The sequence below is a fragment of the Furipterus horrens genome, unplaced genomic scaffold (genome assembly GCF_987537825.1).
Source record: "Furipterus horrens unplaced genomic scaffold, mFurHor1.1.pri manual_scaffold_13, whole genome shotgun sequence".
NCBI classification, from domain to species: domain Eukaryota; kingdom Metazoa; phylum Chordata; class Mammalia; order Chiroptera; family Furipteridae; genus Furipterus; species Furipterus horrens.
The window spans coordinates 2018053-2030328 of record NW_028327183.1 but is presented as its reverse complement, the minus strand read 5'-3'; the positions used below and the strand labels follow the sequence as shown (position 1 = coordinate 2030328).

At 62.5% G+C, this 12276-nt stretch overlaps 1 protein-coding gene across 1 annotated transcript; it reads left to right on the top strand.

The window, feature by feature from the left end:
* The first annotated feature begins 597 nt into the window (after nt 1-597).
* Nucleotides 598-11805, top strand: DNAJA2 (DnaJ heat shock protein family (Hsp40) member A2). The gene is made up of 9 exons (XM_090259627.1): nt 598-786; nt 2030-2089; nt 2351-2574; nt 4844-4924; nt 5166-5299; nt 6831-7027; nt 10298-10442; nt 10592-10719; nt 11197-11805. Exons 1-9 carry the CDS (start codon nt 709-711, stop codon nt 11386-11388), a joined length of 1239 nt encoding a protein of 412 aa, XP_090115753.1. The 5' UTR covers nt 598-708; the 3' UTR covers nt 11389-11805.
* The last annotated feature ends 471 nt before the right edge of the window (nt 11806-12276 follow it).

The following is a 12276-nucleotide window of genomic DNA, read 5'->3' as shown; positions in this document are numbered from 1 at the left end:
GGGTTCCGTCGGGCCCCGAGTTTGTAAGGCCTGCCCCGGGCCTCCCCGGTTCGTCAGGTGTCGTAAGTCGCCCCTTTCCTCCAGCAAGGCGTCCGTGCAGCCCCGCGCGATGGGGGGAGGGCGCCTCAGGCACGTGGTGGCGCGCTGGGGTGGCGGCCCCGGAGACACTGGGCTTGGGCCGTGGAGGGGAGTCGATGAAACCAAACCAGGGCGCGCTGTGCTCTTGGGTGTAACTCACGCCTCTTGGCGACCGTTCGCGAACGCCCTGCATGTAAAACACACGAGGCACACGCGTGGCGCTTTTCCACCTGAGTCCAGGGGCACCAGGAGCCAGGGGTCCCGGGGCCTGGACCCTGAGGACGGTCCCCGCGAGCCCGGGCGGCTCCGGGCCCCCCTCCCGGCGGGAGCCCCTGTCCGAGCGCCCCCCCCTTCAGCCCGCGCTCCGCGTCTGCGCCGCACCGGCCGCGTGCCCGGACCAGAGGACCGGCGACGACCTCACGGCCTCCGACGTCACCAGCCCCCCGCCCCCCAGGGGCCGCCCCCAGCGCTTGGGGGACGTCCGCGCAGTGACGTCACGGCGCGGCGTGCGCCGGGTCAAAGTTTAGCCCCGCCCCCGCTTCCCCCTCGCTGTCTCCTCGGCCTGCGCCGCCGCCGACGCCGCTCCGTCCGCCTCGCCGCCCCGTGCCCGAGTGCCCCCGGCCGGCCGTCATGGCGAACGTGGTCGACACGAAGCTGTACGACATTCTGGGCGTCGCGCCCGGCGCCAGCGAGAACGAGCTGAAGAAGGTACCGGGCAGCGAGCCGGCCGGGCGGGCGGTGAGGGCGCGGGCCTGCGCGGCCGGGACGGACAGGCCGCGCTCCGCGGCGGCCCGCGAGCCGGTGCCGGGCCCAGGCCGGCGGCGGGGGTGGCGGCGGCGGGACCCGCCGGCCCGGGCCGCGCGCTCCGGCCTCTCCTGACCTTGGGCCGGCGGCCCCGCCCGCCCGCCTCTGCCGCAAACACCAGCCGAGCTGCGCACCCGCGACGGAGCGCTTCCTCCCTCCCGCCCCGGCGGCGCCGGGGTCACCGGCCTGGAAAAGCAGGTTGGACCGCGGCGCCGGCCCCGGGAGACACGTCCACGCCGCGGAAGCCGGCGCCGCGTCAGGCAGGGCCGTGGCCGCGGGGCAGGTGGCGTGTTCACCGGGAGCCCCGCCCGCTCGCCCTTCCGCGGTGACCCGGGCGGCGTGGGGCCGAGTCGGGGCGCCCCGTCCGGGCAGGGGGCCCGGGGGCCCTGCACCCGCTCCCGGAAGGAGCGTGGGTCCCGGCCAGGCGCCCGAGCGTGCGCGACCGAAAACAACCGGAAGGCCCGGTTGTCGCGCGGGGCCGCCTGACGCCGCGGGAGCGCGCGGCCCTGGGGGCACGTGGTGGCCCCGGCGGCACCCGCGCCGGCCCGGAGGGGAAGGGGACCGACGGCCCCGAGGGCGGCGGGCGGGCGCCGTGCGGAGCGGCGGGGACTTCCTGTCGCCCCGCCGGAAGTGCCGGCCGGTTATGTAATTCCGGTGTCTGCGCACGGGCCGGGCGGGCGGTGCGACCCCGCAGCTGGGCTCCTGCGCGGGCCGAGGGCCGGCGGTCACCGGGGCCTGGGAGCCCGTCGGCCGGGCCGGGGCCGCGAGGGGCGGAGCCGTGGGGGCGCGGATCCCGGCCTCGCTCGGTGTGCGGTGCCGACGCCCCGTGGTTGGGGAGGCGCGGCCGGCGGCCCCCTGACCGGCGAGCGGCCATCGGAGACGCTTGGCCCGAAGTGAAGATGGGGGTCCCGTGGCCCGTGGCTCCGTGTTTGGCGCAGGTTCCGCGCTGCCGCCCTTTGGCCGGGTCGGCGCCGTCGGACGTGCCCAGCGAGGGGCGCACAGCGGCGCGGCGGGACCACCCGGGGCTCAGGGACGTGCCCGGAAGGCCGCGACTCCGGGGCGCTCTCCTCGGAGGTGGCCGCGGGCGGCGCTCGCAGCTCTCCGGGCCGCCCCGCGCGTGACCCCCTCTTCTCCTTCTTCGCCGAAGGCGTACAGGAAGCTGGCCAAGGAGTACCACCCCGATAAGAACCCGAATGCTGGTGACAAGGTAAGTCGTCGGAGACTCCCCGCCCGCCAGCTCCCCGTTTAAGCCGAAGGTGCCCCTGGATGAAAGGCAGTTGTCGGAAAAGCCCACTTCCGCCCACGAGCCGGGTTTTGATGTGGAGAGCGTGTTGCTTTGTCACGGGGGCGCCGGGTGCCGAAAAGGGCGCGCGTCAAACCGGGACAAGCCGTCACCCCAGGGCTCGGTGGGCGCGGGGTCCCCGCGGCCTTCCCCGGCCCGATGTGTCCTCTCCCCGTTCCTCCACAGTTCAAAGAGATCAGCTTCGCCTACGAAGTGCTGTCGAACCCCGAGAAGCGCGAGCTGTACGACCGGTACGGGGAGCAGGGCCTCCGGGAAGGCAGCGGCGGCGGCGGCGGCGTGGACGACATTTTCTCGCACATCTTCGGGGGCGGCCTGTTCGGCTTCATGGGCAACCAGAACAGAAGTCGGAACGGCAGGCGGAGAGGCGAGGACATGATGCACCCCCTCAAGTGAGTGTCTTCTCTTTTCTAAGGAAATTCCCTGCCTTTCTTTCCAAGTAGTAATGCTCCGTGGAAGAGAAAAGGTGTCAAAATCGTCTTCTCCTTCCCGCAAAGTCAGAGCGTCCCTTTGCCTCGGGTCCTCGCTGGGCGAGGAGCGGAGGCCGGCAGCCTGGGGGCCGCGGCGTGCAGGGCCGGCGGGGAAGGCCCTCTCTTGGGGGGGGTTCCTCCTTTCCAAGTGACGTCATTGAAAGACGTGCCGCCCGAGTGGCCGGCGGCCGGCCTGTGGACACGCTGGCTTGTCCTCGGCGAGGACGCGCCGGAGCTGTTCCCACGGAGCGCGCTGGCTCCCGGCCCGCGGCGACCTGCCAGCCCGGGGCGGCGTCTGACCTTGGCCTCGGCCGGCGGGCGGGAGCCGGCCGCGATATGGAAATAGCTCTCGTGCGCTGGGCCGTGGGAGCGCGTGTGTCCTGCGGGCTTTCTCATTCACCGGCCCCGGCCGTGCCACCAGCGCCAGGGGCTGCGTTTTGGCATTTAAAGCGTTTCATGTTCTTCTCGTGAGCAGACGAGAGGACCTATAGTCTTAGGTTGTTGGGGTCTCGTCCTTAAATCCGTGCGTCTTGTAAAGGAATTTACCCTCGGAAGTAGATTACCGGTGCCTGTCATTCCATGAGTAACACTTGGCGCAGCGGGGGCTAGTTTTTCCATGTTCCTCTTTGACAAAGCAATGGTCTGAGCAGTAAATAGGAACAAGAATGTCGGCTGTACCTCAGGTTCTTCATATCCTCCTGTAAATTATTTCTCGTACTACATGCAGTTGTACCTCCTGCTGTCCTAACGTATTTAAAGTTTCCCTTACGACATTTCGTTTTGGTGGCTTTGCACCACCGCGTGCCGTGACTGACGCGACCGTTCACCTTTCTGCAGGACGGGGCCGGCCCCCCTGCGGCCAGTAGCGCTGCTCGCTGTGCCCCTGCCGCGTGGTCCCCTCGGCCGGGGCCGCAGAGACTGTCCTTGGGGAGGACCGTGCCAGGTTAGCCCACTGTGGAGGGGTCCGGCGTGGCCAGGCTGGTGCCCACGTTTTCCCTTTCTCGGCTGTTTTTTTAATTGAGTTTAGAGAGGAGCAGAGAGAGAGACACTGATTTGCTGCCCCACGTATTGATGCCTTATCGGTTGCTCCTTCTGTGCCCTGACCTGGGACGGAGCCCGTCAGCGTGGTGTGTCGGGATGATGCTCTGAGCACCTGAGCCACCAGGCCAGGGCTTTGGCCGTGTTCACCGGAAAGAGGGTTTTTCTGGCCGGGGAAAAGGGCTGCCTGCTTGATTTCTGTGAACGCTTTGGTGGAAGGTTCTTAAGGAGTGAGAGGGCAGGCGCAGAGCGTGCTTTCGTCTCAGGCTGAGCGGTGGGTGTGGCGTTACTGGGAGGTGCTGGTGACGTCTGTCTGTGTGTGTTCTTCACCACCCAGGACGGTCACGTTTAGCTCAGAGGAGACCTGTGAGCAAGGCAGCCCCACAGAGGGCCGTGTGTGCGCTGCAAAGCCCTCCCAGCTGTCCCCTCTGTTTTAAAGCAGAGCTGTGCTCCCGAAGGGCCTTGCAGACACGGTGGGAAGGGTAATGCCAGGTTAAATGCGTGCGGAGCGGTTTGAGACCTGGTGTATGTAGGGTTTCTGGGGGCTGCTTTGGGAATGAGCGGCCCTGCAGTTCATGGAAGGCCTACGAGTAAAGGCACGTTGGGTTTTCTCGCGTGTGTGTTGTTAACTAATACTCTAACTTGGATCCTTTTTGGGTCACAGACCTCTGAAAATTTGGTAAAAGTTGTTAAGTACACAATTTTGCTCCTGATTCCTGGGTTCCTGAGAGCTTTAAAACCTGTTGCGGGCTCGCTGTTGGAAGCCTGCCCTTCCCTGCCGTCTGCCAGGCTGCAGGCGAGGCCGCCCTTGTTCACTAGAGGCGAGCCCTCTGGGTGCCTCCCGGAAGTAAGGCAGGACTCTAGCCTTTCTAAACTGTCCTGGGAGGGAAGCCGGCCTGGGGGGGGGGGGGTCTCCTTGCCTGTTTGTGCTGTGAAGCGGGGTGCCTCCTTCAGAGGTCGAGTCGGCGCGGTTAGCAGCTTGATCAGGCCCGGGGCGCCGTCCGGACGTCCGTGGCCATAAGCCTTCCTGCTAAGGGGCGCTTCGGGGTTCCTTCTTGGGAAGGGTGTTGCGGGTTGGCTGCTCCAGCTGCCACGTATCTGGTCTGTAAGGGGACTTGGCGAAATCCGACTGAGCCCGCCCCCTTCTCCCCAGAGTGTCCTTAGAAGACCTGTACAACGGCAAGACGACCAAACTGCAGCTGAGCAAGAACGTGCTCTGCAGTGCGTGCAATGGGTAAGCGCGGCCCGCCGCGGCCGGGGGTCGCTCTGCTCCGGCGGGCGCTCGCCGGGTCTGCGGGGAGAAGGTTGCCCCCGTCCTAACGCTCGCTGCCCGAGGCAGCATGTCCCGAGGCCTCCGGAAGTCATAGAGAGCAGCCCTCGGGGCTGAAGGTGGCGGCAAAGAGGTAGTCCCTGTTTGTCACAACCTGCGGGAAGGGGCCGGGCGAGAATCTAACGGCTTCTCCCGCTCGCTTCAGCCAAGGCGGGAAGTCGGGGGCCGTGCAGAAGTGCAGCGCCTGCCGGGGCCGGGGCGTCCGCATCATGATCCGACAGCTGGCCCCGGGGATGGTGCAGCAGATGCAGTCCGTGTGCTCCGACTGCAACGGAGAAGGTACGTGCCCGGGCCAGGGGGCGGGGCCGCCGAGCGGGGGGCTGCCGTCTCTCTCAGCGTCCGTCTCATCCCCTCGGGGAAGAGCTGCGGAGAGCTCCGGAGGGGGACTGTGAAAACAATCACCGTCACGCGCAGGCCCAGTGAGCGCGGGGAGAGCAGGCAGCTTGTGCTGCGTCGGCGAAGTGGCCCCCTTCTCAGGGGCCAAAGAGATGGGCAAAGCGTCTCGTCCCTCCCGGTTTAAAACGTGGCGTTTGGTAAAGAGGAAACAGCAGCTGGTCTGCCGTTCCGTTCCGTAAGGGGAGGCTTTGCTGTCAGCGTCAGGTTTGGGGCTACATGCTGGGGTTGGACCTCCTCTCACGGAAGGAAGCGCGCCGTGCTGTGAGCGGGTCCTAGGACCGCGGCTCGCTTCTGCCCTCAGCGCCCGCCTAGTCAGAGGCAGCGCAGACCCACGGGGCCGCCTGTCCCCTGGGAAACGCCACTCACACGGACCAGGGCGACGCCAGCCAGAAGCACCTTCCTGCGTGACGGGTGCTCTGTATGTGGGACGGCCCCGACAGTCCCCTTGACCGCCTGTGGCTAGTGTGACTGGGGGTTACAGTTTTCGCTTTAATTAATTTAAACAAAATAGCCACCGGTGGCCAGTGGCTGCCGTCTTGGGTAGCACAGGCTTGGAACGTTCTAGTTGCTCTGGAAGAGGTGAGAGCATCTGGAGAGGCTGCACGTTACGTCCCCTGGCCAAGGGACCTCGGTGACAGGTCTGGCCGGCCCGGGCAGCGCCGCGCCTTGCGGAGCCGACGCCTGCAGAGCGCTGCGGAGTCTGTTCTGGGGGCGGCCGAGCCTGCTGGGGGCGCGGGCCCTCTGAGCATTAGAGCGTGCCGCCGGTGAGCCGCTAGGCGGGGCGCTGTGTGCCCACGGGGTGCTGCGCGCAGCCTCACCTCTCCTCAGTTAGACCCGGCTCGAAGGTTTCGGAAGACGGCGTAGGAGAGGAAAGAAGCCGCGTTGTCCTGAACGGCGGGGCGAGGGGCTTGCTGCCGGCTGCCCTTGGCCGTGTCTAACTGGCCTCGGAACTGCCCGGTGACAGTGGCCCTGCAGAGGGGCGTCCGTGATAGGACACCTGAGTGGTGTTTGTCTTCAGATGAGCAAAGTCCAGTACCGACTGGACAGTGGGATAATGGGCCATAACGGACATTTAAGTTTTTACTTTGATCCTCTGCCCATTGTTGAACTCCTGTGGATCTAAGAACAAAGCGTCTGTAGAGGGCCAGCTTCTGACCGTCCATTCGTTGCCATGACCCTCGGGCTTTCACTTCAGGAACTAGAGTTGGGAGCTGAGAACGATTTTAGGATGCGTTAGACTGTGAAACAGAAGAAACGGGTAGCTCAGTCCCTTGGGGAAGCGATAGTCAGGTGTGGTTTCTGTTACTGAGGCAGCAAATAAAGGACGCGCGGGGACCGTGTGTAACGAGTGAAGGCGTTGCCGACCCCTGTGGTGTCGCGGTCTTCCCGGGAGTCTGATCGCCTCTCTTTGCAGGGGAGGTGATCAACGAGAAGGACCGCTGTAAAAAATGTGAAGGGAAGAAGGTGATCAAAGAGGTCAAGATTCTCGAAGTCCATGTAGACAAAGGCATGAAACACGGACAGAGAATCACATTCACTGGGGAGGCCGACCAGGCTCCGGGCGTGGAACCGGGAGACATCGTTCTTCTGCTGCAAGAGAAGGAGCACGAGGTAATTCCTTCCGTGTTTGTTTCATTCAGAAAGGCCCATGGGTGCAGGGTACGAGGGGCACCTGCTAGGCTTTCCTGGAGCAACGCTGCACGTGGGTGACGTGGTTGGTGGGGTGGCCTCGTTGGCCAGACCGGCCGCGCAGCCGCAGCCAGGAGCGCGGCAGGAGCTGTGGTCCCGCGCCGGCCGCTGACGAGCGTGGTGGCCTTACGTGGCCCGGTCCCTGGCCCGGCGGGTTCAGGCCGCTTGTTCTCACTGACACCCCTGGGCCGGGGGGAGTGGGCGCGCCCTCAGCCCTCGGGCTGCTGTTGCCTTGTTTGCACGTTGGGTGTCCAGGGAGGTGTGCTTTATTTTCCGTTTTTATTTACCGGTTTCAGAGGCGGTGGGGAGAGGGAGGCAGAGACGGAGAGAAACAAATTTGTTGTTCCACTTACTTCTGTATCAGGGGTTGGTGGTTGTATGTGCCTTCCCCAGGGATTGAACCTGCAACCTCGGTGTATCGGGACGACCCTCTAACTGAGCTTCCCCGGCCAGAGCAAGTTGTCTTCATTTTAAATTCTGACGGGACGTGTATTGTATCTGTACGCACGAGGCAGAAATAACTGGCCTAACGCCGTGGCCTGGTGACCGTTCTAACTTTGATCATGCCGCTGCACCTGTACCCAGGGGGCTGTGCGGCCACTGTGGGCCTTTATTCACGAAACGCAGCTCGAGCTGCTCCTGAGGCCAGACCGGGGCCCAGAGGCTCTGGCTTGGTCCTGGGCCACACTGACGCAGGTCCGTCTCAGTCTGCGTCACAGCTCAGCCACCTCTTCTGCTTACACAAAAATTTCTTCTGTTTGATGATGATTTCTATACATAAAGTTTTTAAATCGCTTCAAGAACCCAACAGAGGGTGCAGCCCCCACGAGAGGCAGCCTCTGGGAGTGGGATGGGGTCGTTCCCTCGCCGGGCTGGGCTGCTGTCCTGCCCCAGCCTCGTCAGGGCGCACTAGTCAGCTTGTCCCCGCAGGCTGGGAGTTAGTCTGAATGCCTCGGCCCTTCGTGGGGGTTGCCAGGCCCACAGAAAGCGAGGATCCACTCCGTGGCTCAAAAGCAGTGATTTCTGGCCCTGCCTCGGGGTCTCGAAGGGTGAGGTATTTGTGACTCTCCACGAGGCTCCGTTTCCTGCACCTGGGCCACCTCCTCCTCCGCTGGCCCTGCCTCCTGAGCGCAGCACCCGGCAGGGCGGGGAGATGGCAGGTCTCAGGGCCGCTGGTGTCCCCTGGGGCATTGTGAGGTGGCGCCAGCAGTGCGAGTTCTCAGGGCGCGTCACAGGTGGGCGGGGGGGGGGGGGGGGGGGTGCAGGACACAGACGGACAGACAGTGAGACCTTTGTGCCTTTAAGTGGGGTCTTCAATGCCGCCGTGTAATTAAGGGGGGGTTTAAAAGTAGGTCACTGGGTCTGGAGACAAAGGACGCACGCAGGCTCCAACCCCCCGCTTACCAGCGGCGCCCCGGGCGTGGCCCAGCCGAGGTCGAAGCTGGCCGCCCAAGGCACAGGAGGGGTTCAGTCTGCGCCTTTCTTGCCCGGACCCTGGGGCTCGGGGGCCCGAGGAGTGTGGACGTTTGGAAGACGCCACAACTGGTCTGGACTAGTTCGTGGGCGACCCTGCAGTGGCTTTGTCTGGGCTTTGTCTTTCCCACTCCGGGCACTGGGGTTGGGGCGGCCGCTGTGTCGGGGACAGTGTGTCTGCCCAGGGGAAGGCCGCCCTTCCTGGGGTGCTGCGTGTCATCTTTGTGCGTGTGCGCACGTGTGTGTGCGTGTCTGCACCCGCGTGTTGGCGGGTCTGTGGTGCCAGCCCCTCCTCTCTATGCTTGGGTCTCCAAGTCGGAGCTTTTCGGTGTTTTGATATTTGGTTCTTGGTAGCCCAGCCTCATTAACCTTGTTTTTGAAAACTTTCCGAATTGTTCTTGCTTGTTAATTCTCTGAGTTTTAGCCTCAAGGTGACTAGCCTAACCACCACCCCCACCCCCCAAAAAATCTCATCCTGTGTTTTATGGGAACCCCTTAGGATGCGCTCCCTGCGCAGGACGGGGCGCCCTTCTGCCCTCCGTCCCTAACGTAGCTCCAACCAGAGCACCTGGGCTGGGGAGCGGCTGGGGTTTTCTGGGGCGGCCGAGGCTGCCGGTCCAGACGGTGGCATGAGAGTCGCGTTCCCTCGCGGCTGCATCGAGGGCGGTCATTTCAGGCCCCTCGTCTCTAGACGAACTGTCGAGCGTCTTCCGAGAGAAGCCGGTATTGAAAAAAACCTAGGTGACCTTTCACTGCAGTTAATTTTATTTCATCTTAAATTTCAGAAGTTAAACGTGTAGGTATTTATAAATTCTAATAAGCAAAAATTACAAGCCAGGCAGGTGTGAAATTGAATGTATTTTTTTTCCTACATGTTGAAAGCTCGGCAACTTTTTTTTTTAAAGATTTTACTTATTTAGAGAGAGGGGGAAGGGAGGGAGAAAGCAGGAGAGAAATGTCGATGTACAAGAGATACATCGATTATTTGCCTCTTACACGCCCCCAACTGGGGTCCTGGCCCCCACCCAGGCATGTGCCCCAACTGGGAATCAAACTGGCCACCTTTTGTTTCACAGGCCGGCGCTCAATCCACTGAGCCACACCAGCCTGGGCAACCCCACCCCCACCCCCACCCCCACCCCCCCGGAAATAGTCTGATGCTTACTGACTGAGGTTTGCATTGCTTAGTCCACAGCTGTATTCGGTTTATTGTGTTTGATTTACATTTCTCTAAGCAAGTTTTGAGTTTTAGGTGAGATGAAGCTTGTTTATACATGTGTGAAGCATGGATTTCAGCTCCCTCGCTGGCTAAGCAGTGCTGGTTGGACTTGATGTTGAGCGGGGCCCTCCCCTGCCCTTGTTAGGGTCACGTCTGGGGAGCCTCCAAGATGACCCTGCTCCACAAGTCCCACTGAGCCTTCTGCACCTCGTTGCTCAGGGGCAGGGGCAGGGAACGGGCCAGAGAAAGACCCGTGTCGGGTTCTGGGGCCTCAGCCGTGACCGAGGTGCAAGAGTCGTGTTCCCCATTCGGTGCCTGCCTGACGGCCGTTTGCGGCCACCACCTGAGGACAGCTGGGTGTCCGCGTCAGAAGCGGGAGGCTGGGAGGTGGCCGCTAGGCGGTGTGGTGCGTGGCAACGTGAGGTTTGAGACCAGGTCCCGGAACCCAGCCCCGCCGTGGGGCCCCGCCCGTTCCTCCTGTGCCTTTGCTGTGTCCGCAGGTGTTCCAGAGAGACGGGAACGACTTGCACATGACCTATAAGATCGGGCTCGTCGAGGCGCTCTGCGGGTTCCAGTTCACATTTAAGCACCTCGACGGGCGTCAGATCGTGGTGAAGTACCCGCCCGGCAAGGTCATCGAGCCGGGTGAGTGTCGTGGCGTCCGGTCCAGGGTCCCGTGGGCTCTTCTGTAGCGGGCACCTTTTCCTGTACTAGGGGCTCCTAAAGGATGTGATCGGGCCCCGTTCTTCGGGGACGAGGTCTCACGGCCCCGCCCATGACTCCCTCCGGCGCAGGGTGTGTGCGCGTGGTCCGAGCCGAAGGCATGCCGCAGTACCGCAACCCCTTCGAGAAGGGCGACCTGTACATCAAGTTCGACGTGCAGTTCCCCGAGAACAACTGGATCAACCCCGACAAGCTCTCCGTGAGTGCTCCCTGCCCAGAAGCGGCGTGGGGCGGGCTCAGTGGCGGCGTTTCTTTGTCGCCTGTTTGGTTCTGGGGCTGAGATTCGGGCGCAGGATATAAAAGTTGGCTTTTTAAGCAGTTGAGTGACTAAGGGCTTGTCCCGGTTTTTATAAAATGAGGATTTCTGGTGCCCGTGTTTATGGGGCCAGGCAGGGGCTCATGGAGGGGTGAAGCCGACGGGGGTGGGGGGCTGGGGCTCCTGGGGCGCAGGCCCCTCAGCCAGACGAGACCCCGCCCCCGGCCTCGTGGCTGCTGTAAGGTTGTCCAGTGTTTCTAAGCATGAGACGGGCTGCATGAAGGATGTCTGCAGATTGGGCCTGTGGCCTGAAGTGCAGACACAGGTTTCACTTCCAAGAAGCGTATCCCCTGGGTTGTATCAAAAGGGGGAGTCCAGAAGGCATCCCACAGCTGACCGTGGTGTTCTGCGTTAATGCAGGAACTAGAAGATCTCCTACCATCGAGGCCGGAAGTCCCAAACATCATTGGAGACACCGAGGAGGTGGAGCTCCAGGACCTGGACAGCACGCGGGGCTCCGGCGGCGGGCAGAGGCGCGAGGCCTACAACGACAGCTCGGACGAAGAGGGCAGCAGCCACCATGGGCCCGGAGTGCAGTGTGCCCACCAGTGAGCGCGGCGCGGCGCGGGCTCCTGCCCTCAGCCGCCTGGCCGCTGCTCCGCCCTCCAGCTGGAGGGCCGGGCCAGTCCCGATGAACTGATGGACATTTCCTGATCTCTGTAACTTCTACAATTGGTAGCGTGTCTACAGAGGGTGTCATTGAAACTAACACAAAGCTCTCCATCTTCCTTTTAGCTCTTCTGTAGCGGGACAGAGTGCTGGGGAGGGGACGGGACTCTTCGCACATGGGTTCACGTTCTGTCCTGGCGTCTGCTTGGTTTTCATCAGTTCTGTGTAGATTTTTTGTTCCATATTTTGAATCCAACCCCACATTGTAAAGTTTGTGTACAATTTGTCCTGAAGCTTTGTGTTTGGCTGCACCTGCATCATAAGCTGCTACAAATAGAATAAAGAGTTTCATAGCCTGGATCTCTCGTCTGGGGGCGTGGAAGTGGGCACTGCACACGGGGGTTTGGCCGAGGGAGCAGTGGGAGTGGGTTTGCTGTGGTTGTCAAGTTTGGGATTGGTTTTGTTTTTCCTTTTTTTTTATCATCTTGTGGAAGTTTTCGAAACTATAATAAAAAGCAGTTGGTGTAAATTATTTTTGTGTCACATTTTTAGGAGGAAGAACATATTTTGAACTAAAATGTATCCTTAGTTCTGGTTCTTAAACAGCTCTTGAAAACCCATGGGCCTCAAGCTCATGCCTCGGGCACATGCCCTTTCGATAGTTTTGAAAGGCAAGCGCAGGTTTGGTGTGTGGGCAGAGACAGGCTGTGCTGGCCTCCGTGTCAGGGACGTGGGGTCGAGCAGTGGGGCGGGGTAGCCTCGCCTCTGGGTCTCCCCTGCACCACCCTCTAAAGAGGAGGTCACACAGGTCAGCACCGCACCTGCAGAGCC

What these genes read in the sequence shown, in the direction of transcription:
- DNAJA2 (XM_090259627.1), top strand. Translation starts at nt 709, where the DNA reads ATGGCGAACGTGGTCGACACGAAGCTGTACGACATTCTGGGCGTCGCG. An exon ending in ACCCGAATGCTGGTGACAAG is followed by an intron (nt 2,090 to 2,350) that starts GTAAGTCGTCGG and finishes GTTCCTCCACAG; the next exon opens with TTCAAAGAGATCAGCTTCGC. An exon ending in GACATGATGCACCCCCTCAA is followed by an intron (nt 2,575 to 4,843) that starts GTGAGTGTCTTC and finishes CCTTCTCCCCAG; the next exon opens with AGTGTCCTTAGAAGACCTGT.